Here is a 26,749-nt window from a genome sequence, read left to right on the forward strand (position 1 = left end):
CCTTGAAGATCGGAGTGAGTTCAGTCAAGGCAAGATGGAGGCAATTCCACAGATGATTATCAGTCAGAACGGAACAATTATGTGATTTAATGTTCTTCATTGTTGAGAATGCTGACTCATACACATATGTCAAGCCAAACGTAGTCAAACTGTGAAATGCCACCTTCCTTAAGTGGGTAAGCATAAGAGTTGTCCAGAAAGTTTCTAATGTAGTTTGTGTGCCGCATCTTAAACACTTCATCCACTTCTAATTCAGTAAGCTCTAGCTGTAGTTTTGCTTTTTCAGCATCTGGAAAGGATGCTTTCGTTTGATCACACTAAGTACCATTTGCTTGTACCACAAATGGATTCCGTACAAACAGGAAGTTGTCTTTAACACTTTCAAATTCTTGGAACCTCTGCTAGAAGTTTTGAAGAAGTCTGTCCAGAGATGATGCCATCTGCAGTGTCTCGGCAGCGTAGCAACATTGGGAAATGCAGCATCTCCCCAGTTTCCAAATCATTTTTGAAGAGACTTTTTGTTTGTTTTCAGATGAAGTGACACTGCTGTGGAGATCCACTACATTGTGATTTCGCCCCTGTAACTTTAAGTTGAAATCATTTAAATGGCCTGTTAAATCAACAAGGAAGGCCAGGATGCTCATGCTTTTGGCATCCCAAAAAAATGCATGTAGCTCTTCTGCCTTCCCCTCCCAAACGAGCCCTCAGTGAGTACCGATCATGGCAGGAGCGCCGTCTGTTGTAATTGACACAATCTGTGTCATGTCAAAACCTTCATTAGACGAAACAGTCCCTCATCTGTTGTGCAATTGTTATGCGGTATAAGGGGCAATAGCTCCTCCCCAAATTTCTCTCCATCAGAAAAAGGACATACAGTGCTAGCTTTGCGGTGAACTTGGTATTACAGGATCCATCCACTGCCATGGAAAACTTTTGAATGTTCCGTTTCTCAACAACTGCTTGAAAATGTCCTGTGCCATCATCTCAGCACACCTAATAACTGTCGTGTCTGAGAGTGGCAGTTGTCTGAAGGGGTCAGCAATGTCTGTCTTCTCTGCAAAGAGGGTTTCAGCTGTAGTAACCATCCACTGCTTAATAATGTCCGCATCTGTAAAAGGTTTTCTGTGTTTTGCCATTACCACACACCTCAATGAAGCTTCAGCTGCCCTTTCCTGAACACAAGTAGCCTTTGAAATAATATTTGTGCTTTGAAAATATGCGTCCTTTAATGAAGCAGTGGATATTTGTGGTCAAAATCCATGTGCTTCGTTTCATAGTGGCATTTGATGTTCCCACTTTTAACAACAGCCACAGTCTCTGTTCAAATTAAACATACTGGTCAACCCTTTGGATGTTGTGGCAAGACAAAATAGTAAGCGTCGGTCCACTTTTCTTTAAATGAACGGTTTTCAGTGTTAACTTGTTAAACGTCGAAAGCACCAGAGATGGGAGTACCTTGGCTCACCTTTGCTTCTGCAGTTCTTGGGGCTCTTCACTGCTCTGAAGTCCTGAGTCCCAGCACGATTCCAGGCAGGGCTGAAGGGGTTCAAGGGGAACAGGAGAAGAGGGAGAGGCAGAAGAGCCCTCTCCTTGTCCCAATAGTAGAGGGAAAGGAAGAGCAGAGCTGCCACAAGCCACTGAACTCCTCCTTCCTCTCTCCTGTAAAAATGGCACCTGCTGAGGGGCAGAGGCAGAGAGCACCACTTGCGTCCTGCAGCAGCCTCGATTGGCTGTTTTTTTACTTTGCTGCCGGTCAGAAGAGGTTTTTCCAAGACAGGAAATATGCAGCCTCAGCAGCTTGGGTGGTATTGTGGACATTGTGATTGCAGGTCTGTGACCCAGGGGTGCCATTTTAGATTTTGATTGAGGTGGTAGGTAGCATTCCAGGAGATACTTGGCTGTCAGCCCCAGGCTGCTGGGCTGCCACTGTCATGGCTTACTTTCAGGTGCACCAGATTGGAGCTGGATAAATGTTTGAGAATCCCACTGTGTCTCCTGCTGGGCTGAAGCACTAGTCCCCAAGAGCCTCCAGTGGGGCTGAAGCCCCAAATCACAGTGCACCTCAGGCCCAGAGTCCCAGCAGGCCTTAGGCACGATTGAAGCCTGGAGTCCCACGTGCTTCCAGCGGGGCTGCCCCAAGTCACAGCGTGCCTCAGGCTGGGCTGAAGTTCCAGCATTTTTCCCGGTGTGGCCGAAGCCCCAAATGCCTGCATGCCTCAGGTGGGGCTGAAAACCCTGAGTCCCAGCACTGCCTCCAGCAAGGGGCCAAAGCTCTGCATGCCTCAGGTGGGCTGAAGCCCCAAGTCCCAGTGCACCTCCAGTGGATCTTCAGCTTGTGGGAAGCGTGCCTAGACTTGGGGCTTCAGCCCCAACAGGAATCAGAGCTTCAGCCCACAGGAGGCGTGCCGGGACTGAAGCCACGAGCCCCAGCATGCCTCCGCCTGGACTTGGGACTTCAGCCCTGCCAGGAGTCCGAGCTTCAGCCCTATGGGAAGTGCCTTGGGACTGAAGCACTCCCCTGCAGGGAGAAAGCCCTGAGCCTCTAGGAGCCCTACAGTCCACTGAAAAGACTCTCATGGTCCAGATTTGGGCCACCTATTGACTCTCCCCAATATGGAGATTGCTGACTAGAGGCTGATTGTATGGAGAGAAGTGGCTTGCATTGTCATGTTTTGCCCAAATGGTTACTTAAGAAGTTATGATCTACCAGGCATTGTGGCGATTTCACCTGGGCCTTATTCCTGGTGTGCACTTCATACAATGTATGAGAGCAGATTTGGATCACATCAGTTATTTGCGTCTAGGATCTGTATTTGAATAATTGCTACAGTGACCATGTGAAAGCTATTAATACATGTTGGAAAACATTAATCAGGAAATCGGAGGATTTGTGGCTGACCAGGAGATGTGGTACTGTATGGTATAGAAGCTCTGACACTTCACTGTTGCTTGGAGATGGGATGCATCTGTTGGACAAGGGTCAGAAAGCTATCCGTGTTTTGGCACAAAAACTCTCTGTCTGTGACTTCTCTCACCAGCTCTGCCACAAACTCCTCCCTCCAACTACTCTGAAACATGACCAGGAACACCTTTCCATTGTAACGTAATTGTCCTTCTCTCCAGGCACTTCATGTGAGTTAGGTTAGAGGAGGGAAGGAAGTAACGGCAATAGATTGCTTGTACCAAGAAGTGAAGACTTTCAGGGAGATGTGTTCCCTGCTCACAATGGGGAAGCCTGGATACAGATGTGGGGAGGGGGCCGAGTTGCTGTGAGAATGCAGTGAATGTGTTGGAGCCATGGCTAGGGAGGTGTGCTGAAGCAGAGCTGGTGGAGCCCAGTGAAAGGGGAGGGTGGGGAGGCGGGTGTTGACTAGCTCAGTATGCAAATTGCAGGAAATGAGAAGTACAACTGCCGAAATTACTACTTATTCCTACCAACAACATATCTTTTCCTAATTTTTATAAACAGGTAATTCAGTGGCAAAAAAACCTTGAAGAGTATGTAATGCTATTAAAGGACAAAAAGCAGAGGGGAAGGTAGCTCATGACCTCTTTCCTCTACCATCTGTGAGCAATGCCCCAGTACAACATACTCACGCTGGCCCTTGGCACTATAAGATTCAAGAAGTTCAAGATCCTAGCGTACACTCAAACATTTAGCCAGTTCCCCAGAAAGAGTACCACATATGTACAATATGAGAACTACTACACAGCCTTTAACAGCTCCTTTACCCTTACCCTCAGGATGCCATCTGAGGGCTTGTCTACATCAGAAAGTTGCAGCGCTGGTGAGGGAGTTACAGCGCTGCAACTTAGGAGGTGTACACATCTGCAGGGCACCACCAGCGCTGCAACTCCCTGTTTGCAGCGCTGGCCGTACTCCCGTTTTGTCTCGGGTGTAGAGGATCCAGCGCTGGTGATCCAGCGCTGGTAATCAAATATAGACACTTACCAGCGCTTTTCTTGACCTCCGTGGAATAAGCAGGTATCCCAGCATACCTGAGGAAGCCTCTGGTAATCAAGCTGGTCTCCTTCCCCGGTTTGCTCTCGCGTTCCCCGAACCCCGAGCAAGCAGGTCTCCTTCCCTGAGGTTTGCTGGGTGGTTCCGGGAACGCGAGAGCAAACCGGGAAAGGAGACCAGCTTCGCCGCGGTTTGCTCTCGCGTTCCCCGAACCCCGAGCAAGCAGGTCTCCTTCCCTGAGGTTTGCTGGGTGGTTCCGGGAAGGCGAGAGCAAACCGGGAAAGGAGACCAGCTTCGCCGCAGTTTGCTCTCGCGTTCCCCGAACCACCCAGCAAACCGCAGGGAAGGAGACCTGCTTGTTCGGGGGTTCGGGGAACGAGAGAGCAAACCGGGAAAGGAGATCAGCTTCGCCGCGGTTTGCTCTCGCGTTTCCCGGAACCACCCTGCAAACCGCAGGGAAGGAGACCTGCTTGTTCGGGGAACGCGAGAGCAAACCGCGGCGAAGCTGGTCTCCTTTCCCGGGTTTGCTCTCGCGTTCCCCGAACCACCCAGCAAACCGCAGGGAAGGAGACCTGCTTGTTCGGGGGTTCGGGGAACGAGAGAGCAAACCGGGAAAGGAGACCAGCTTCGCCGCGGTTTGCTCTCGCGTTCCCCGAACCTCCCTTGAAGCCGCCCAACAGCGCTGCAGTGTGGCCACATCTAACACCACTTGCAGCGCTGGTTGCTGTAAGTGTGGCCACTCTGCAGCGCTGGCCCTATACAGCTGTACTAATACAGCTGTAACAACCAGCGCTGCAAAATTTTAGATGTAGACATGGCCTCAGTCTACACTTTCACATACCCCTCATTAAACCATTAGAATCCTGTCATATTCCACATTACCACTGACAATAGCCTTTGTCATAAAAGCCCTGTGCCCTGCTGACTATATAACATACAATATTCTGCATAGAAATGATGCACCAATTCCCTTTCCTCACACACACAAGAGAGTGAAAAACACCGATCTTCTCATATTGTAATTTCAGCTCTGTCACGCACCTCAAAGTAGTCCACACATGTCCTCATATCAGAATGATTTCTTTATGAAGCAGGCCCAACTACTGCCTCCACCGTTCAATATATAACACGCTGACTGCCTCTGGAGTGTATCCAAATTATTCCTATTGTTTACTGCCAGCTCCTGGGGAATAGAGGGAAGGTGATGTGGGCAACTGTCTTCACCTGTGCGCCCCTCCCCTCCTTTTTTGTCCTTTAATAATGTTAGATGGACTCCTCTGGATGAGAGGGAATGGGTTGCAAAAGGAGGTGATGAGCTTGTGTATTTCAGCAACTGTGGGGTTCACAGAGTAAAAGTATGCCTGTTAATAGGGCATATTGGGGCAGTGCTGAAAGAGGGCAAAGATATGGGTGCATGGACAATCTTAATTCTGTTTCCTGGGTTTCAGAAGTTTGTTTTGCTCAACTCCGTGTTCTGCAAGGGGATGACATACCACCAAACAACCTCAACTCTGCATTAACTATGGTTTTTTGCAATTAAATATACAAAATAATAGAAAGCCTGTGAACGTGTCATCATTTTGCGTAATGCAAGGGAAGGGGCTGATAGTATACCCTAGTGGCCAGTCAAATAATTTTCTAATGTACAGGCCAGCAAGATAATTAACTTCAAAATGCACAAATAAGTGAAAACCCAATAAAATAGTTTTTAAATCAAGATAAAGGTATTTGTAAGGCAATTCTCCATAGACTCAACGGTTACAATTATTTTAGAATTATTATTTTCTATAGTTATTTAAATTCTTTAACTATCTGAAATCTGCATCCCTTTCTCTCAGTCTTTGTTTAGATTGAAAGCTGTTTGGGGCAGGGACTATCTCTTACCATCTGTTTGTGCAGCACATAGAGCAATGGAGGCCTGATCTCAGTTGGCTTCATATGCTACCATAATGCCAAAAATAAATATTATGTATGATATCTTTTCATATAACTCCCTCCACAAGTATTGCAATTTAAACCAATTTTTCTTTAAAAAACAACTAACTTTTCAATTTAAATTGACTTTCACAGTTGTGGAGAATAACAGCTTGACAAGCAATATCCTGACATTAAATTGCCCTTTAAATTTAATATGCCTGGGCTCCCCTCTCAGGCAGCCTGCTGTCTGAATGCTACATTGACAGATGCTAGGCTCCACACACTGAATATCTCTTGTCTTTTCATTGTGCAGAGTCTGACTCCTTCAGGGCTCCTGCTGTTGATCTGGGGTCTGTCTCAAACACTGCTTCTGCACTCACAGCAAGAGGAACCCAAGATTTCAATATTTTTAAAATTTCAGAAAAGCAAAGGGGGGCAGGAAATGCAACCCCAGTTGTTATCCTAGTAAGTCTTGCATCACACTTTTCCTATCAGGCTGGACAGACACGGTTCCTACCATTGACTGACACCTGTCCATTTTAAATAGATATTTTAAATGGATACATATTTTTTGTTAGGTGAATAGAATTTCTCTGCTCTTCCCTCTCCCTCACAGCTTTGAACCTGATTGATCCTGATCTTCAATGTACTGCTACTAGGTTAAAAAATCCTGTTTAGTGCTGTGCAGTTGTCATGCATCAATCATCCCTGCCTTCCTGGTACATAAATTTCTTAAAGGATCTTTCTCTCCCCTCTTCTTCCTAATTTACGGGATGCTAAACACTGAGCCAGTATCAAAGACCAATTACCAGAATGGGTGAAGTGATGATGCAGATGTCTTAAGTCCAAAAACTGATGCGTGCTTACATTTTGCATCCAGTGGCTGACACTTCCTCTGTGTGTGTGTTCAACTCCATGAGAGGAAGTCACTGAACTGGGGCCTAGTACATCTAGATTCAGTTCTCAACATTACCACAGACTCCCTATGTGACCTTGGGTAAACCACTTTTTCTCTCTCTATTTTCATTTCCCATCTGTAAAATGGGGATATTTCCTTTCTTCTGCCCTTTGTCTTATTTATCTTGATGTAAGCTCTTTAAGGGAGGGATTGTCTCTTACTTTGTGTTTTATACAGTACCTAGCACTGTTGTGCCCTGATTTTGCTTGAGTTCTCCAGGCCAGTGGTACTCAACCAGAGGTATGTGTACCTCCTGGGGGCATGCAGAGGTCTTCTAGGGGGCATATCAACTCATCTTGATATTTGCCTAGTTGTATAGAAGTCTACATAAAAAGCACTAGTGAAGTCAGTACAAATACAAATTTCATACCGATGACTTGTTTATACTGCTCTATATACGGAAATGTAAGTGCAATATTTACATTCCAGTTGATTTATAAATATATGGTAAAAATGAGACAATGTGCAATTTTTCAGTAACTGCGTGCTTGACACCTCTGTATTTTTATGTATGATTTTGTAATCAAGTAAATTTTAACTGAGGTGTGACTTGGTATACACAAGACAAATCAGACTCCTGAAAGGGGTACAGTAATCTGGAAAGGCTGAGAACCAGTGCTCTTGGCAGTACTGTAATATAAATAACACATAATTTTCTGTTGTTTTTTGTTATAGTATACCTCATGCCATAAATCCTTAATATGTCTTCAACTATTATATCACATCAGGTAGTTAGTCTGGATCTAATGGCAATTTTTCATTGTTCTTTCCCTCTTGTATTCTCACTTTCACCAAATGATATAGAAGTAATACCAAGCCTCCAAAGCGGTTGCCACCCTACTTCTTAAAAGTGGCTTTATTGAAATTTTGTTTATTTCACAATGCCTTTTTGAAACATCATGGGTACAATTGCTTGTAATTCTTTTGCCAGAAGGTAATCATTGTAATGTGTGATCCTCAACTGTGCCATTCTTAGGCAAGGGATGTCGGTGCTCCAACCGCTAGTGCTCTAGCACTACATGGTCTCCAAAGAGTACTCCAGCAACACTCTGACTAACCCAGGCACCCTGTCTCGGTGAGCCACTCTTCACCAACTGCTCTCTGAACTGCCAGGGAGCCTTCCACCTGCTCCTCACTTCTGACCATGCAGTACAGGAAAGAAAAACAGCAGATCAACTCCTGGCAGAATCATGCTAGTCTAGAATTCCAAAGCCATTAAGCCAACAGAAACTAACTGGCTGATTAAACACTTCCTTAAAATCCTGAGAATTTTGCTGTTTGGGGGAGAGAGGCTTTGGACTCCGAAGTCTCCAGCAACGTGGCAGTCAAGTATCTTGCTCAGGTGCTGCTAAAAAGCAATACAAGCCAGCCAATTATTTGTAGTCATTCTTTTCACTGACTAAAGTTCATACACTGATAAATATAACAGCATTTTATGTCTTGATGAATGGAAGCTGTGTGTTTATAACTGTCCAATATATTTAGCAACACTTTTCATAGTACCTGTCTGAATCTGTTTCAAGCTGGGAGACAAAAATAAGAAAAATATCTTTTTTTCCCTCACCCACCCCCCTCTTATAGTCTAGGATCCCACCTAGCAATGATTTCAAAGTTGGTATGAAACTGGAAGCCCACGACCCACGCAATGTTACCTCAGTGTGTATAGCTACAGTAATTGGAATCACTGGTGCCAGATTAAGGTTGCGGCTTGATGGAAGTGACAACAAAAATGACTTTTGGAGGCTTGTGGATTCCTCTGACATACAGCCAATTGGGACCTGTGAAAAGAAAGGGGGGATGCTCCAGCCACCACTGGGTAAGAAACAATGTTTCTGAACTAATGAAATGGTATGTGTGTCCACAAGATGCTGCTCTCCTATGGTTAGTTTTATCTTGTTTTCTTGGCAAGTGCTGCTTGAAATAATGGTTCAAGTGAAATGTTAGCAGTGGAAGGATAAATGCCAAGTAAAAAAGCTAATAAAGAGAGTAAATGAGCTGGACCCCACTTTGTGTATTACAGAGTCTGGGAATGGATAGAGAAATTTAGAATTTGAGCATGAGTTCTACTATTCAAAAAATATTCCCTCTTCCCAGAATCCCCCAACTAATCATGAGGAGGGACAGATCCCTGATGGCCTTTTCAGTGACTGCTTGATGGGTTACACATAAATACTACGTTAATCTACTTAATTTATTTTCCTTCACCCCATAATTTATAGAGAATGGTGGCATTATCTTGTGGGCTCTACATTACTTTCAGTTGTGGAGAAGAGTCCCAAAATGCTTCCTAAAGCCACATTTCTTACAACTTGCATGGAGCTTCTCAGTTTCGGTCTCTGGTGTATCAGGTGTGCTGCAGAAAAGGGAGATGTCTTTTTAAAATTTTAATAATTTTAAAAACTGACAAACTCAAAATGATTTCCACAGGAATTGAATTATATTTTATAAGCAAAATGAAATACATTTAAAGTATGCTCTTGCCACTACAAGGTCTTAAATGCCTCTTTCCATAAAACTCCAAGGAGTAACAGCTTGTGTTTTGTTGCTTTCTTTTCTTTTTCTTTTCTCTTCTACTTTCCTATCTAATTTAAGAGTAGGCTGGCTGGAGTGAGGGTGCATTTTCTTTCTTTCACTCACTCTGCATGTTCATTCACTTTTCTCATTCTTAGTCTAAGTAAGCTCTTAGATGAGAGAGGAGACAGAGGAACCTACATTGCTTCAAACCTTTTGCTCTTACACTTCTGTACCACTGTATATGGTGATAGTAATTTTCCAAATATGTGTATCAGAGAATAGGAGCAAATGTAGTACACCTCTGCCCTGATATAACGCGACCCGATATAAGATGAATTCGGATATAACATGGTAAAGCAGTGCTCGGGGGTGTGAGGGCTGCGCGCTCTGGTGTATTAAAGCAAGTTCGATATAACACAGTTTCACCTATAACATGGTAAGATTTTTTGGCTCCCGAGGACAGCGTTATGTTGAGGTAGAGGTGTATGCGTTTCCTGGGTTCAGACTGATAACTTCACACTACACTCTTCATTGCTGCTCTACAGAAGCCAACAGTCCCTTGCTACTGTCCTTCCAGAGGTCGTCTTCCCCACATAATCTTCCTGCACACTCAGATATCCATAGTTTCCTTTCCAAAAAAATCTCTCCTGTATTTGGACAGGTCTAAACTCAAGAGCGTTTTGCTGGTATAGGTATAGGGGTGTGATCTCTGACTGGCATAGCTGTGCTAGCAAAAAGCCCTACTGTAGATGTAATGTATACTGGAAAATCAGTGCTTTTACTAGTTTAGCTTAGAGCACTCCTAGTGTGGACACAGCTTATATTGGCCAGCAAAACTGTACTAAACGTAGAACCTCAGCGTTATGAACACCAGAATTACAGACTGACCAGTCAGCCGCACACCTCATTTGGAACCAGAAGTATGCCATCAGGCAGCAGCAGAGACACACTCCCCCCCTGCCCCCTCCAAAAAAAGGGGCACAAGCAAATATAGTAAAGTATTGTGTTTAAACTACAAAAAAGAAAAAAAAGGGGGGAGAGGAGCAGCATTTTTCTTCTGCATAGTAAAATTTCAAAGCTGTATTAAGTCATTGTTCAGTTGTAAACTTTTGAAAGAACAACCGTAATGTTTTGTTCAGAGTTACAAACATTTCAGAATTATGAACAACCTCCATTCCTGAGGTGTTCATAACTCTGAGGTTCTACTGTAGTGCAGTTTTGCTGGCCAATATAAGCTGTGTCCACACTCAGAGTGCTTTACTGGTATAAAGAACAGGAGTACTTGTGGCACCTTAGAAACTAACAAATTTATTTCAGCATAAGCTTTCGTGAGCTACAGCTCACTTCTTCAGATGCATAGAATGGAACACACAGACAGGAGATATTTATACATACAGAGAACATGAAAAGGTGGAAGTATGCATACTAACAGGAAGAGTCTAATCAATTGAGATGAGCTATCATCAGCAGGAGAAAAAAAACTTTTGAAGTGATAATTAAGATAACCCATAGAAGGTGTGAGGAGAACTTAACATAGGGAAATAGATTCAGTTAGTGTAATGACCCAACCATTCCCAGTCTCTGTTTAGGCCTGAGTTAATTGTATCTAATTTGCATATTAATTCGAGTTCAGCAGTCTCTCTTTGGAGTCTGTTTTTGAAGTTTTTTTGTTGCAAAATTGCCACCTTCAGGTCTGTCACTGAGTGGTTAGAGCGGTTGAAGTGTTCTCCCACTGTTTTTTTGAATTTTATGATTCCTGATGTCAGATTTGTGTCCATTTATTCTTTTGCATAGAGACTGTCCAGTTTGGTCAATGTACGTGGCAGAGGGGCATTGCTGGCACATGATGGCATATATCACGTTGGTAGATGTGCAGGTGAACGAGCCCCTGATGGCGTGGCTGATGTGATTAGGTCCTATGATGGTGTCACTTGAATAGATATGTGGACAGAGCTGTCATTGGGCTTTGTTGCAAGGATAGGTTCCTGGGTTAGTGTTTATGTTGTATGGTGTGCGGTTGCTGGTGAGTATTGGCTTCAGGTTGGGAGGCTGTCTAGAAGCGAGGACTGGCCTGTCTTCCAAGATCTGTGAGAGTGAGGGATCATCTTTAAGGATAGGTTTTAGATCTTTGATGCGCTGGAGAGGTTTTAGCTGGGGGCTGTAGATGATGGCTAGTGGCGTTCTGTTATTTTCTTTGTTGGGCCTGTCCTGTAGTAGGTGGCTTCTGGGTACTCTTCTGGCTCTGTCAGTCTGTTTTTTTCACTTCAGCAGGTGGGTATTGTAGTTTTAAGAATGCTTGATAGAAATCTTGTAGGTGTTTATCTGTGTCTGAGGGAGTGGAGCGAATCCGGTTGTATCTTAGAGCTTGGCTGTAGACAATGGATCGTGTGGTGTGTCCTGTTGGTATGCATACTTCCACCTTTTCATGTTCTCTGTATGTATAAATATCTCCTGTCTGTGTGTTCCATTCTATGCATCCGAAGAAGTGAGCTGTAGCTCACGAAAGCTCATGCTGAAATAAATTTGTTAGTCTCTAAGGTGCCACAAGTACTCCTGTTCTTTTTGCGGTTACAGACTAACACGGCTGCTACTCTGAAACCTCTACTGGTATAGTATATCAGTATATCTTTTCCAGCAAAATGCTTCTAGTGTAGTCATGGCCTATTGTGTAATATAAGAGAAAGCAAAGCAGTGGTTCCTGTTCACTTCGTGTGGGTGGTGATTAGTAGCAGGAGCAGTTTCTTTCAGCAGCAGAGGAGAGTGTTCATTGTCTGTTCTGTTTGTGCATAAGCCCATCCTTAGGCTTGTATTTTTGTGGAAGTGTTTGTGACACAAAATCACTTCAGGCAAAATGAAAAAAAACTAAAAAAGAGAGACTTCTTAGGCTTTACTTAAAAATACTAAACTTGAATTGGCAATGTCATTTTCAAATCACACTTGCTAGTTTTATGAGGAAAAATAATTTTCCCTTAAGGCCCACTCAGCCTTGCTGCTGACAGTGAAGCTGTGTTCTTTGTGAATCGTACGTTGCCGCCAGGATCTGCATTCAGAGCTCACTTAACGATAATGATGGTGGTAATGCGTGAATCAGAATAGAATCTAGGTCACTCTTTTTGTATTAGAGGTCTGCCGAGGCCCAGACCCAAACCAGACCCAAATCCACCCAATCTGAGCCCAAGAGTGTTGTCATTTTCCAACCTGACCCTGAGCGTTCCCTCCAAACCTGAGTTAGCGGCACCACTGCCACCTCCTGCCCATGGGTTGGTGTGGTGGTAGCTGCTTGTCCCAATCCTGTCAGCTGCCGCCACCTGCTGCACTGTGTGTGTTCTGTGGAGTGAGAGGTGCAGCACACTCACTTGGCAGTGCATATACTATTCAGTGAAGCAGAGGTGGCCGGCAGAAGCGAGGCACGCAGCCACCACTATGCCAACCTCCTGGGCAAGAGAGAGACTTCATAGGTGACCTGACCTGAGCCTCAGAGGTTCAGGTTGTTTTCTGACCCAGCCCAAACCTGATACTTGTAGTTGGGTCCCATCAAGTTCTTGTAGAATTGCTGGAATCTACTCTACTTCTGTCAAATACTGGTTTAGCACTCAACAGACTCTGGTTCCAGGTGCTTAGCCAGTATTTTCTACCATTTAAGTGGTATGACTTTCTTTAAGACTTGGCAGCAGGCATGTACTGCTTAATGTTATTTTTTTATATTCTAAATAGCTTTATTTTTTTTAAAAGTGTTTAATATAAATAAAAAATGATTTTTAAAAAATGTTATCCACCCTGTTTTAAACCATAACTACACTTTCAAAAGTAAATATTTTCTGTACTGTGATTTTGACTTTACTGTGGCATTTCCTGTACTTATAATGTATCATGTATGCTGTGATGAAGTATACTTAGTGTGGTGTAGTAAGTATTTTACTCTATAAGGTTGCCTGTTGAATAGTTGAATGAGATTGTATTCTGACTTTCCAAGACCCTAAGCAAATTTAAACAGCTGCCATTTTATAAACCAGGCAGAGAAAATTTTCTTTCGTTTTCCCCAACAACACAAATGAATAATTTTGCCTAAAAATTATACCTCCTAAAACAGCTATTCTAGTTAAATGTGGCACATGTGAGAATATGGTGTAAAGTTTTTTCAGAACTTGTTAGGAGTAACCTTCATAATTCAATACTGACTTCGTTCATGGGAATACAACTATCTTAAATTTATGCTGATAAAACCTTTGATACCACATTAACATGTATCCCCCAAGTATAATAAAGGGAATATAAATATTAATTCTTCTTTGGTCAAAATAGAAAGAAACAGGAAGATATTCTCACTTGCACTTAGTAATCATACTTGACAATAAACCTAAGCAACAACTTTATAGTGATCAGCGTTTATCAACAGTTAACCACACAGTATTTTCCCATGTAGCACAGTAGCTATCTCTGATCAGCATAACTTACAGAAAAAATAAGAAAAATGTCCAGCAACTACCATAAATAAAAACCATTGAACAGCAACTCCGGTATATGTATTTGTTTTCAAGTTTATTATTTAAATACCTACTTTTACTTCCTTTTCTTGGTTCTCTCAGTGGTAATTTGTGCTTTCAGTTGAGGATTTCATGACTTTAATTGACAAATCCCTCCCCCCACCCCCTCCCAAAAAAAAATACTGGTAAACTTGACCCTGGCCTACAGGACTTTGTATATTACAATATTTTCTTATTAATATTTGGGAAATGCTTCATCTATGGGCTTTTGACTACTGGGTGGCTATTTTGAGAGAGATTTTTGTTCTGTTACTATATCATTGGCAGATGGATAAACAAGTGCTTGGGATCCATGAAGTAACTGTTCAGCTAAAGTTAAGAAATATAGAATGAGACTCCCTATCTTTTTCTATCTGTGATATTCCACTAGACCACCAGGAGGAGCCCACTCTTAATCCAACAGTGAAATACTCAGTACAGTAAGTCCAGAGTTAATCACTAGAGAGCCATCTGGATGTTTGTGCATTAGTACTCTGACTACTGAGGAAAATGGTTGTATTCCTGGAGAAGTGAAAGATAGGGTAGGTGGTCATGGCTGTATTGTAGTTCACTTACACTCCCAGATGCAGAAAAATGCAGGTACCTAATGGCATCAGAGAACTTTTGGACAGGCTGATCTTATATCAAGTACAAATTGAGTCTCCACTACTGCTGATCCTCAGCTGCTAAGTAATATTATGTTGCAAGGCTCAGTTAATAATTGTTTTGAGATCCACTGGTGGAAAGGTGAAGTGTGAAGTACTATTAAAATGTCACTCCATTGTACTCCAAAACTGAACCTTCCGAATTTTGTGAGAGGGGGATAACCAAAACGGAGCAGCAATTTTCTCTGTGTGGGTCTGAAATCTATTTAAAGTGTTTCAAAATACAGTGCTTGTGCCACTGTAATTATATTGCTTTAGGACCCAATATAATGAAAGCAGTATAACCCCCTAATGTGGATGCATTTATTACAAGTATAAAGGTGCCTTGGTTGGTATCAAAATAGGCTATACTGATATTAGCACCTTTTATATTGGTATAACTACAGTTATACTAGCTAGTTGCACATCTTTAACTTTATCCTTAAACTAATACAGTGGTACAAAAAATGTGTATAGACCAGTCTGTGGCCAGTGATGTCGTGTTCTGATTGCCATTCCTATTCGCTGAAATTTGTTGAAATGTTATACCTAATAAGCAAATGTTTTTGTACTATCCAGGAATGCAAGTTTGGCTCCTCTCATAATGATCGTCAGCCATTCTATTGCATAGTTTATTCAGAAAAGTAGTAGTCACACATTGTCCCTCTAGTACTTGATTCTTTAGTGATAGCTAGGTTCCAACATTCAAACATCTTGGCATATATAGACACATTTTTGAAAAAGCCTTTTTGGCACTTTTGCAGCATCCTGTTCCTGGGTAAAGCTGGGAGCTAATTGGGTGTATAATTGCCTCCTGCTAGACACTTACACAACTGATTTTCCCAAGTGGAATGGAGCCTTCTGGTCCCAACGTTTGATTTCTCTCACAGTAACAAATGAGTTAAAATAGTCCCTCCCACCTGAGCTCTAAACATATGATACTTTCTCATATTACATCGGGCTCAGTAGTGTTCAGTGTCTAGTTAAGGTTTCAAATTCCAACTTCCATTTGAAACTACTCATTTTTTTTTTTAAATTACTTTATAATGTTTTCAAATGAATTCCTTTGGGGACAACATTTTCCATGCTCTAATTAGAAGTGATTTTTTAAAGAAACCTTAAGTAAAATCAGTTGAGCTACTTTAACTGAGTAGTGTCACCACCCTTCCTGTTATTGGCATGTGCATTCATGCACTCTGTGCTTTCCAGTGAGAAATGCTCTATTCAGCTAATTCAAAAGGTGAATCAAGAAACTTCCAGAATGGCATGTTTTATAAATATGTTAAGACTTAGAAATCAATCCAAATCAGCTCAGTAGTTTCTCAGTTGTGAACATTTAAATAGGATAATTTCTCACATATATAAGATCTCGTGTATCCAGTTTTAAAATGCAATTTAAGGAGGTGTGGACTTTAAAGAACTTTTACATCTGTCTGCTCAGTTAAGCACAATTTAAGGCCACTGTGTCAGGGAGCCATTACCCAGGACAGGAATTATGGTTTAAATAGTAAGTAATCAAAAGTAATGTAAACTTTTCCTTATCTGCCATTAGTTTTTTTTTTAAGTCATACCTAGATTGTAAGGCAATTCTTCAAGTCCAGACAAGGATTCTAGTAGTAGTTGCTGTAGAGAGAAGTTTCCTATTAGGTTCCTGTTTTGTTGTGTTAGCTTTTTTTGGAGAGAACTACAACAGACTTAACACCTGCTAAAGATCTGGCCCAAAATATCTTTTGTCTATTTGAATCAGTCTAGTAGCTTCAAACACAGCCCTGAAGGTGCTTCAAAAGCAGAGAGAGATATAAGCATGTCTCTTCCTTTACTGGGAGGTACTTGGTTCTAAGGGAAAATGCCATGGAATGAAGAATATTTCCACCAAACAATTGTTTTGATAAGATAAAGTTGTTTTTAATAAAAGCAGGTTTGGGTTATAGTAACTCTTTGTGCATTGTATTCACTTATTTTTTTAATGAAGAATACTGGCATGGAAACATTCTCCACAGCTACCCCTTTGATACTTGACACCATGCAAGGCACTGCATTTAGCCATATGGAGTGGAAATCCATCAACCTCATGAAGAAACTTGCACAAATACAGACAGATATCATCTTCCTTTCCAAATGCACACGGATGGACATCATACCAAATGGACTAAAGGTAAAAAATCCACGGCTATCTACATACTACACAGACCACAGTGAAAGATTATGCCATACTCTATCAAAGAAACTGAGGAACCACCTGATCAGCATCCTATACAGCAAACAGGAAAACATCAAAAAAGAGCTCTCCAACCTGGAGACTCTCATTAATAAACAAACTTCCATACAAACGGACTTCACTAAAAAAAAACCAGGAGATCTACATTACTCACTTCACCTCTCTACAAAGGAAAAAGGACTGTAAGCTGTCTAAACTCGTACCTGCCTCATGGGGCTACAACCGTGGTACCCTCAACCCACCCAGCAATATCGTCAATCTATCCAACTACACACTCAGCCCAGAAGAAAAGTCTGTCCTATTTCGGGGACTTTCTGCGCTGCCACCCCCACCAACATGATACAGTTCTGTGGCGATCTGGAAGCCTACTTTTGCCGTCTCCGACTCAAAGAATACTTTCAGGACAACACTGAACAGCGCACTGATACACAGGTACCCTCCCACCAACAGCACAAGAAGAAGAACTCCACATGGACTCCTCCTGAGGTTCGAAATGACAGACCTCTACATTGAATGCTTCCGCCAACATGCACAGGCAGAAATTGTGGAAAAACAACATCGCTTGCCTCATAACCTAAGTCGTGCAGAACGCAATGCCATCCACAGCCTCAGAAACCACCCTGACATTATCATCAAAGAGGCTGATAAAGGAGGTGCTGTTGTCATCATGAACAGGTCTGACTACCAAAAGGAGGCTGCCAGACAACTCTCCAACACCAAATTCTACAGGCCACTTCCCTCAGACCCCACTGAGGAATACACTAAGAAACTGCAACATCTACTCAGGACACTCCCTACACTAACACCAGAACAAATCAACATACCCTTAGAGCCCCGACCAGGGTTATTCTATCTACTACCCAAGATCCACAAACCCAGAAATCCTGGACGCCCCGTCATCTCGGGCATTGGCACTCTCACTGAAGGACTGTCTGGATGTGTGGACTCTCTACTCCGACCCTATGTCACCAGCACTCCCAGCTATCTCTGTGACACCACTGATTTCCTGAGGAAACTACAATGCATTGGTGACCTTCCAGAAAACACCATCCTATCCACCATGGATGTAGAGGCTTTCTACACGAACATCCCACACACAGATGGAATACAAGCTGTCAGGAACAGTATCCCTGATGATGCCACAGCACAACTGGGTGCTGAGCTCTGTGCCTTTATCCTCACACACAACTATTTCAAATTTGGTGACAATCTATATCTCCAGATCAGTGGCACCGCTATGGGCACCCGCATGGCCCCACAATATGCCAATATTTTTATGGCCGACCTGGAACAACGCTTCCTCGGCTCCTGTCCACTCATGCCCCTTCTTTACCTACGCTACATTGATGACATCTTCATCATCTGGACCCATGGGAAGGAGTCTCTGGAAAAATTCCACCACGATTTCAACAGCTTCCACCCCACTATTAACCTCAGCCTGGACCAATCTACATGAGAAGTCCACTTCCTAGACACCACGGTGCAAATAAGTGATGGTCACATTAACACCATCCTATACTGAAAACCTACCGACCGCTATGCCTACCTTCATGCCTCCAGCTTCCATCCTGGACACATCACACGATCCATTGTCTACAGCCAAGCACTGAGGTACAACTACATCTGCTCTAACCCCTCAGACAGAGACCAACACCTACAAAATTTCCACCAAGCATTCTCAAAACTATACCCACACGAGGAAATAAGGAAACAGATCAACAGAGCCAGACGCGTACCCAGAAGCCTCCTACTGCAAGATAAACCCAAGAAAGAAACCAACAGGACTCCACTGGCCATCACATACAGTCCCCAGCTAAAACCTCTCCAATGCATCATCAGGGATCTACAACCCATCCTGGACAATGATCCCACACTTTCACAGGCCTTGGGTGGCAGGCCAGTCCTCGCCCACAGGCAACCTGCCAACCTGAAACATATTCTCACCAGTAACTGCACACTGCACCATAATAACTCTAACTCAGGAACCAATCCATGCAACAAACCTCAGTGCCAACTCTGCCCACATATCTACACCAGCGACACCATCACAGGACCTAACCAGATCAGCCACACCATCACCGGTTCATTCACCTGCACATCCACCAATGTAATATACGCCATCATATGCCAGCAATGCCCCTCTGCTAGGTACATCGGCCAAACTTGACAGTCGCTACGGAAAAGGATAAATGGACACAAATCAGATATTAGGAATGGCAATATACAAAAACCTGTAGGAGAACACTTCAACCTCCCTGGCTACACTATAGCAGACCTTATAGTGGCCATCCTGCAGCAAAAAAACTTCAGGACCAGACTTCAAAGAGAAACTGCTGAGCTTCAGTTCATCTGCAAATTTGACACCATCAGCTCAGGATTAAACAAAGACTGTGAATGGCTTGCCAATTACAAAATCAGTTTCTCCTCCTTTGGTTTTCACACCTCAACTGCTAGAACAGGGCCTCATCCTCCCTGACTGAGCTACCTCCTTATCTCTAGCTTGCCTGCATATATGTACCTGCCCCTGGAAATTTCCACCACATGCATCTGACGAAGTGGGTATTCACCCACGAAAGCTCATGCTCCAAAACGTCTGTTAGTCTATAAGGTGCCACAGGATTCTTTGCTGCTTTTACATTCTCCACTTTATGCAATTGCAATATGATGCATACACGTACCAAAATGTTTCATATCTACCATTCCCTGTTTTGTGTTCTTGTCTTTGTAATTAAAGGATGTATTCTTTAATTGAAATTTGTTTGCACTTCCTTGTTTCTATTTGTGAAAGAATCTGGTGAAAGAGCCTCAGTAGAGAAGAAACTGTGTCTAATAAAAAATAAGAGTTAGTTAGATGACAGAGAAGCTAGACCAGAGGATGTCATTTGAGAATGAAAGAAAACTGGCCCAGTAAATATAACTGGGTACTATGCAAGGAAGATGGTTTGAGACCAGGGAATATAGAGAATGATTTAATCTGCAGTTCTACAGCTTGCATGTCTCTAGTCTCACTTAATATAGTAACCATAATAAATGATTTTGCAGGCAAATCACTCCTGAAAGGAAATATACTATCCAACACGTTTATTGCACTAAACAGCTGCCCTATGCATGCATGTATTGGCCACATTTGTTTCTAGCCAAGTCCAAACCAGAGAGTTTTAGATAGTAATAAGGTAAATTCTGCATCCTTTTTCTTCCTGTATATTAATGTTTTATAAATGTGAATCTAGAATCTTTTACACAACTAATCTATTTATGTTAATTAGGTTTCCAGATGAATGCATCATCTTGGCCAATGTTTCTGTTAAGAACACTAAATGGCGCTGAAATGGCACCTGCAGCATTCTTTAAGAAGGTAAGAAGAGAGGGGCTCCTAGTAAACAAGCTTCCATCAACTGGCCCATGATTACATGTGTATTGAGGATGCCAGGATATTGTACTGTTCTCTTCAGCATGGAAAGGCAACTGTGTTATTTAAAAATACTTTGAAGTGGATTGGCAAGCCACAAAACTGGACAGGAAATGATCATCTTCTAGTCCAAATGGATGAGCACCTGTTTTCCTGTGTTTGGACCTTTAAGGTATGCTGTATTATTTAGAAAAAAATTATGTTAGCTTGGTTTTTTTCATGGATTTAAGATGTCATGCATCTCTCGTTTGTTGACAGTAACATATTCATGATGTGTCTGTGTATGTGTTGGGCTAAAACTGGTAAGGGAGAATGAGAGCCACAGGAACGCATGGGGAGTCTATGCTGAATATTTATATTTGGTGCATACTTCACAGTTGAGCTGTTAAGAATGTAGTGGGGACTTAGCTGAAAGTAGTAAAAAAAATGCTATCCGTTTTAGAAGTATGGCCTTTATGCTGAAGAAAAGAGGATCTTAAGAAAAATGTGTGAAATGTTTTTATGCAAAAAATATGTAGGGATGCAAGTATGACTCAGCTGATCTGTTGATTTGATTTGTCCTCTTACCATTCTTATGAGCTTGCTAAAATCACAGTGTGAAGTTCAGTGATTTCTTTCTTAGTGCTGATAATGGCTTTGCATGAGTTTGTGTTAGTAAAACGTACATTGGGCTTGATCCTGTAAGCTCTTTACTTGTGAATCCCCATTCATTTAGAGATTTGATTTGAATGCATTCATAAAATAGTTATGGCATGAGCAGTGGCAGTACAAGCATCTCGATACTGTCCCAGCAATATGCCTCAGCCCTTTTCTGGAGGATCTTCCTCTTGAGGGTGAGATGTAATTTGGTTTCCCTTCAGTCCTTTGGCCTTTCTGCAGAGACTGACAGGAGTTACATTGTGGACCGTTGTGTTGCTGATTTTTGTTTTGTTTGTCTGAGACTAGCTTATTTCACACAGGCCACTAAACAGCCTTCAGATGTTAATGATTTGTATGTGCATTTGGATAAGTAATAAAGAGGTGAAAGATTCCCTAGTCCATTTTCAATCCTCAGAAACATCCAGTCCCTTGTAGAAGTACATTTTTCTGATCCTGTCCTCTCCCTACATAAAACTATGCCACTTATTTTTAGTGTACATTGACTCTCCCACCATTCTTGTAGAAAACATCAGATTTTCTCAGCCAACTGCTTAAGTAGACTCGGCAGAACCTTGCTCGCAGTCACATAAGTAGGGGCAGAATTGAGCCTAGGTAATCTAGAAAATTTAAAATAAACTTGTAACATGTATTAAATATGTATTGTATAACCTTTTTGGGGTAGTCAATATGAGAAGTTAGAATGTTAGAGAAGAGTAGCTGTTTTTCAAGAGTTCATGGAAACCTAGATGTTCTGCAATTTTATTTTGACAGGAACCACCAAAACCTGCTCCAAACTATTTTAAAGTTGGAATGAAACTTGAAGCAGTAGACAAAAAGAACCCTTATTTAATTTGCCCAGCGACCATCGGAGATGTTAGAGGAGATGAAGTTTTCATTACATTTGATGGCTGGAGGGGAGCATTTGACTATTGGTGCAAATATGATTCTCGAGATATCTTCCCAGTTGGATGGTGTGGCTTAACAGGAGATGCACTACAGCCACCAGGCAACAATGGTAAAACCACCAGTAATAACGCTGAATCTGTCTTCCCAAATTTTGCTGCTGTCAAGCAGCTGAGACTTAAGAACCAACTGATCTTATGCAGATTTTAGGATTTTGATATGTAAACAGCTGATGCAGATGAAATAGTGACACGTTTTCACTGTGTCATACCCAAGGATTCCATGACTTTATTGGACCTCCATGACTTCTTTGGCTTCAGCTGTCAGCAGCCAGGGCCGAGTCAGGGCTGTGTGCCTGCCCCCCCACCCAGTATGGCACTGTGCACCCCATGGCTACAGCCGGGGCTGGAGCTGTGTCCCCCTCCCCTGCAGCTGCGGTCGGAGTGTGCGCCCTCCCTCCCCTTGTGCCTAGAGCAGGGGCTGTGTCCCAATCCTTTCCTGTAGTGGTGGGGCTCGGGCTTTCAGTCTCTTCCTCTTGCCCCTCTCCTTCCCCTATACCCCCCGGCCCATGGGGCTCCAGTTGTCATTGCTCCTCTGACCCCTGCTTTTTTTAGTAAAAGTCATGGACAGGTCATGGCTCCCGTGAATTTTTGTTTATTGCCCGTGACCTGTCTGTGACTTTTGCTAAAAATAACCTTGACAAAATCTTAACCTTAATCATATATTTTTGTGTTGTCTCTTTGAGAAACTATTACTGCTCATTTACAATAGTTCCCAACTATTTGTGCACACAGTAGCTCTGGAAACTCTTCTTGACTGACATTTACATACCATAATTTGTTTCTTTATCATTCCTGTTCTAATTCTGATAGTGGTTGAAGACCAAATCTAAACAAATTCCATTAAAACCAATTGCATTCAAATTCTTCTGCAGTGAGAGATCTGGTTATGTTCAGTTCTCTGTGTACTTTTTGAAGAATGTTAGACTTCATCTAGATCTTTTACTTATTGTTGGTAGTCTCAATAATTTTGGTAGCTGCATTAATTGAATATCATAGGAATTTATATTCAACTTTGCATCAACACCTTACCTCAAGGTTATAGAATGGCGCTCTGAAGAACAACAAAAAAAACTGTTTTAAAGTAGGAAATGCAATAAAAGTTTCTTTATTGTTTCCAAGGGATTCAAACTCTAGGCTTATGTGTAGCATTTGCTTTGGGCTATAAACTTTGTTTTTGAAGTTGTATATTATTAGGATCTTCCAAATATTTTGTTTGCTGCTTACCTACCTAGTTATGTGAACCTATAGATAGCCCCCTTAGCTAATTGCCAACTTTGCTCTGTCATTATATACCCATTTCTTTCTTTGCCAAGGTATGTGAAATGAAAAAGGAATATCATTGTTTTATATTTGTGATATGCTATGGGGTCTCTTATAAGATATCTAAAATCTGAAGTTTTGCTGTAAAATCATTTGAGTTATATTCTCTTACTCCTTTCAGATTCAAGATGTGTGAAAGGAGTTTTTGTAATGAGGAATCACATTTTAAAATTCATTCTACTGTTACTGAGTAATTTGTTCTAATCATGAACGGTTTCACCGTGTGTGTTAAGTGGGATGAGAAACAAGATGAGCACATTTCTGTAGAAAAGTTGGGAGAACAAAGAAGACAAGTAATCATTTATGGTTCTTTTCCCAACATATTTCATTTTTAGGACAACAGTGTAAGAATCAGAGGTAAGGCTAGCCACTAGAGATTGGCATGAGAATTGGGAAGAGTTGTCACTGAAACTCTTAGTATAATAGAACCTGTTAGACTGAAACAGGGTAAGGGAGGAAAGGTGATCCAGTGGTTATGGGCCTAGCCTGGGACTCCATGCTCTGCCACAGACTTCCTTGGACAAGTCACTTAGTCTTTCTGTGCCTCAGTTCCCCATCTGTAAAATGGGGATAACACCACTGCTCTAGCTCACAGGGATGTTGTGAGGATAAAGGCTAACAAATACAGGCTATGAATAAAATGTGTTAAAACTTGTATGGAAACTTCATGTATGTTCATTATGAAAAGATTTTCAAAAAGCATAGAAGCACTCAGATACTACGATAATGGGGGTCATGTAAGTACCTTAGGTAGGGAGAAAAAATAATACTGTCTTTTTATAAAGGCTTTGAAGATTGGAGGGTTTTCTCCATACAGTTGCATTTCTATCATTTATAGCTAGGAACAGAATTTTAAAGCAATACTTCTGTGAGATTGGTGATAATGAGAAGTAAGCTGCATTTCCAGTCAATTCCCAGGGTGATTGTCATATTAAACAAGAGATTTAGATATAAGAAATATGTTTTTTAGTTGATTTTGGTGACAACTTCAGCCTTTTCCTCAGCAACTTTAGCTTGGGATCTTAAAAGGTGACTAAGAGTTAGGCATCCAACTCCCATTGAAAGTTAGGTGATTAACTCCCCTAGGCTCCTTTGAAAATCCCAGTTGTAATTTGCAGCATACAGAGAAATGTCATCTACTGCCTTTCTGTTGATAAATTGTCTATCCAGCAGTTTAGGTCACGTGGTCTGTTGTTTTTTTTTCTATGAATGTTTATGAAATTTAAGGAAAATATCAAGGACTTGGATTTAAATCTAATCCCAAATCTTAAAGTTGCATAGGATTTTGGAGAACGGAAACGGCTTTGATTTCTTGTATCAACATCTTATCTTGATCTATGGCACCTCTGTCATCTGAAGATGCAACTGCAAGCAAACTGATCCCAAGTTTTTAGGACTTAAAATCAAAGATCTCTCTTCTATATTCAGATCTAATATATAGCGACCTGATATTCTATATTCAGATCTAAATCCTTCCTTCAGTAGTGGACCGAAATGGAGATTATGATCAAGAGAAACCTTTGAATGTGTGGCTGAAAAGAAATTCAGAACTAAACTAATTTGAGCTATAATAATCTGTGGGGTACTTGCTACTACTGAGTATATTTGGTAGGAAAGAGGCTGTATTTCCCTATTGTTTTGGAAGCTAAATCAAAAGGAATGTGAGGTGCTATTTCCCAAAGGAAAAATTATGGAGCAGGCTACAGCTTGATGGTTTGATGTATGCTGTTAACTAGCAAATATCTGTTGGAGAAATACCTGCCTTTCACTTTCTCACCCCTCTTTGGACCACTGGAATTTGGGCACATTTGAAAGATGACTCCTTTAAAACACTGTGTTTCAATATCCCAATCTTTGAATTAGGAAAGAATTTTCATGGCTTTACAGAAGTGTTGTGAAGCTTAATTTTTTTAATGCTTGCAAAAGGTTCTTTCTTCCCTTTTCTTTATCACCTAATTGTTTTCATGTTGTCACCTTCAGTCTTTTTTTGTTGCATGGTTTAGGGCTGAAGTGTAGAGCTTTTTTTACATTGAGGCCTGACCTACACTAGAAAATTAGATCAATTAAATTCACATTCCTGAGTGGCATAATTAAGCCAACTTAAGGCCTTGTCTACAGTACACAGTTTTGTCAACAACAGTCAGCTTTTGTCAACAACACAGTGAAGGTGTACATGCTGCAATGCTCCTTTTGCCCACAAAATTCGTCTGCTTTGTTGACAAAATAAAACATAGAACTTTTTGGGGGGCAAAGTTATATCAACAAAGAGTCAGTGTAGATACTGCATTTGGTTATGTTGCTATAATTGGCCTCCAGGAGGTGTCCCACAATGCCCATCCTGATTGCTCTGGTCAGCAGTTCAAAGTCTGTTGTCCTGCACCCAGGTACACTGGCATCTGTCCTTCCCCCTTTTAAGACCCAAGAATTTTTGAAAAGCCACTTCCTGTTTGCTCAGTGTGGACAGCTCAAATCACATCTTCCCAACTGACCATGGCAGCTCCATGAGTAAATGCTTTCCAGCTTGGAGCACACCTGGGTTCTTGGATATGCTGGCACTGTGGGGAGAAGAGGCTGTGCAGTCCCAGCTGTGCTCCAGACATAGGAATTTTGATACTTATGGTCAGATTTCTCATGGCTTGTGTGATAAGTGCTATGTGGGACATGCATCAGTGCTGTACAAAGATAAAGGAGCTGATACCAGAAGGCAAGGGAGGAAAACTGTTGCTCTGTGCTGCGCCAAAGACCTGCCACTTCTAGAAGAAGCTGGATGCCATCCTTGATAGTGATCACACCTACGCTGCCAAGAGCCCCTTGGATACTTGAGTGGGGCTGGAGGTGGTGGCGGACAGCGGACTCAACCCCAGGATGAAGTCATGGGCGACGAGGTCGAGTTGGAGGACAATGTGGAGCCCACAACCAGGTCATCCAATGGTATAGCGAGTCAGGACCTCTTTCCCACTCCAGAGGGGTCTAGCCAGTCCGTCTCTAGCATGCATGATGCGGGAGAGGAGAGCTCTGGTAAGTGATGTTTTTGAGTTGATAATGCTCAGTTATATGTCCTTTGCTCTGTATAATCTAGAAGTGAGTGAAAGGGTAGAAATGTACAAGATAAGCTGTTTGCATGTGCTTCACATTACCTTGTGGAGCTAAGCAGTGCAGTGGAACATTTTGTTAGTGCACAGGAATCCTCCAGAGAGATTTCTAGGAAACTTTCCTGGAGGTACTTGCCAATTCTCTGTCGAAGATTCTGTGGCAGAGCTGCTTTGTTCCTTCCCCCATTGTAGGAAACTTTCCTGCGCCAACTGGCAATCGCTTGTGCAGGGACTAAAGCTGCACACAGGCAAGCAGCATAAGGACTGTGTCTGAAGCCGAATGCTTCACCTTTGCATCCTTGCTTACCTTCAGGAGTAAGATAGCAGCTTCACTGACCCCCCACCTTTGGAAAATTATGGCAGAATTTACAATATTGTCCCTAGTCGCCTGCAGTGATCCCTTTAAAAATACACCGAGACCCTTGCCCCATCTTGAATGCCCAACCCCCCCATCCCTCTCTGGGCCGAACTCACCGTGTTTAGGGTGTTTGCCGAGATGTGTGCTTGCCAAGGGACAGAGAGAAAGTGATTCATATGTTAAAGGAGGTGTATTTTACTTATAATGATTCAATGCTGTGTGTGAACTAAC

General features: G+C 42.2%; 1 protein-coding gene across 7 annotated transcripts in view; it reads left to right on the forward strand.

Moving 5' to 3' along the window:
• SCML2 (Scm polycomb group protein like 2) overlaps positions 1-26,749 on the forward strand; it is a 141,287-nt gene that overhangs the window by 50,751 nt on the left and 63,787 nt on the right. For 3 of the 7 annotated variants that reach the window (XM_050936544.1, XM_050936546.1, XM_050936545.1), the window contains exons 5-7: positions 8,418-8,652; positions 20,002-20,090; positions 21,555-21,798. In XM_050936544.1, the coding sequence (XP_050792501.1) occupies positions 8,418-8,652; positions 20,002-20,090; positions 21,555-21,798 (568 nt within the window). Of the gene's footprint in view, positions 1-8,417; positions 8,653-20,001; positions 20,317-21,554; positions 21,799-26,749 lie in introns of those variants that run through there. The other 4 variants (XM_050936547.1, XM_050936550.1, XM_050936548.1 and 1 more) reach the window with 4 other exon arrangements.

Source organism: Gopherus flavomarginatus, chromosome 1, assembly GCF_025201925.1.
Source record: "Gopherus flavomarginatus isolate rGopFla2 chromosome 1, rGopFla2.mat.asm, whole genome shotgun sequence".
Taxonomy (NCBI): domain Eukaryota; kingdom Metazoa; phylum Chordata; order Testudines; family Testudinidae; genus Gopherus; species Gopherus flavomarginatus.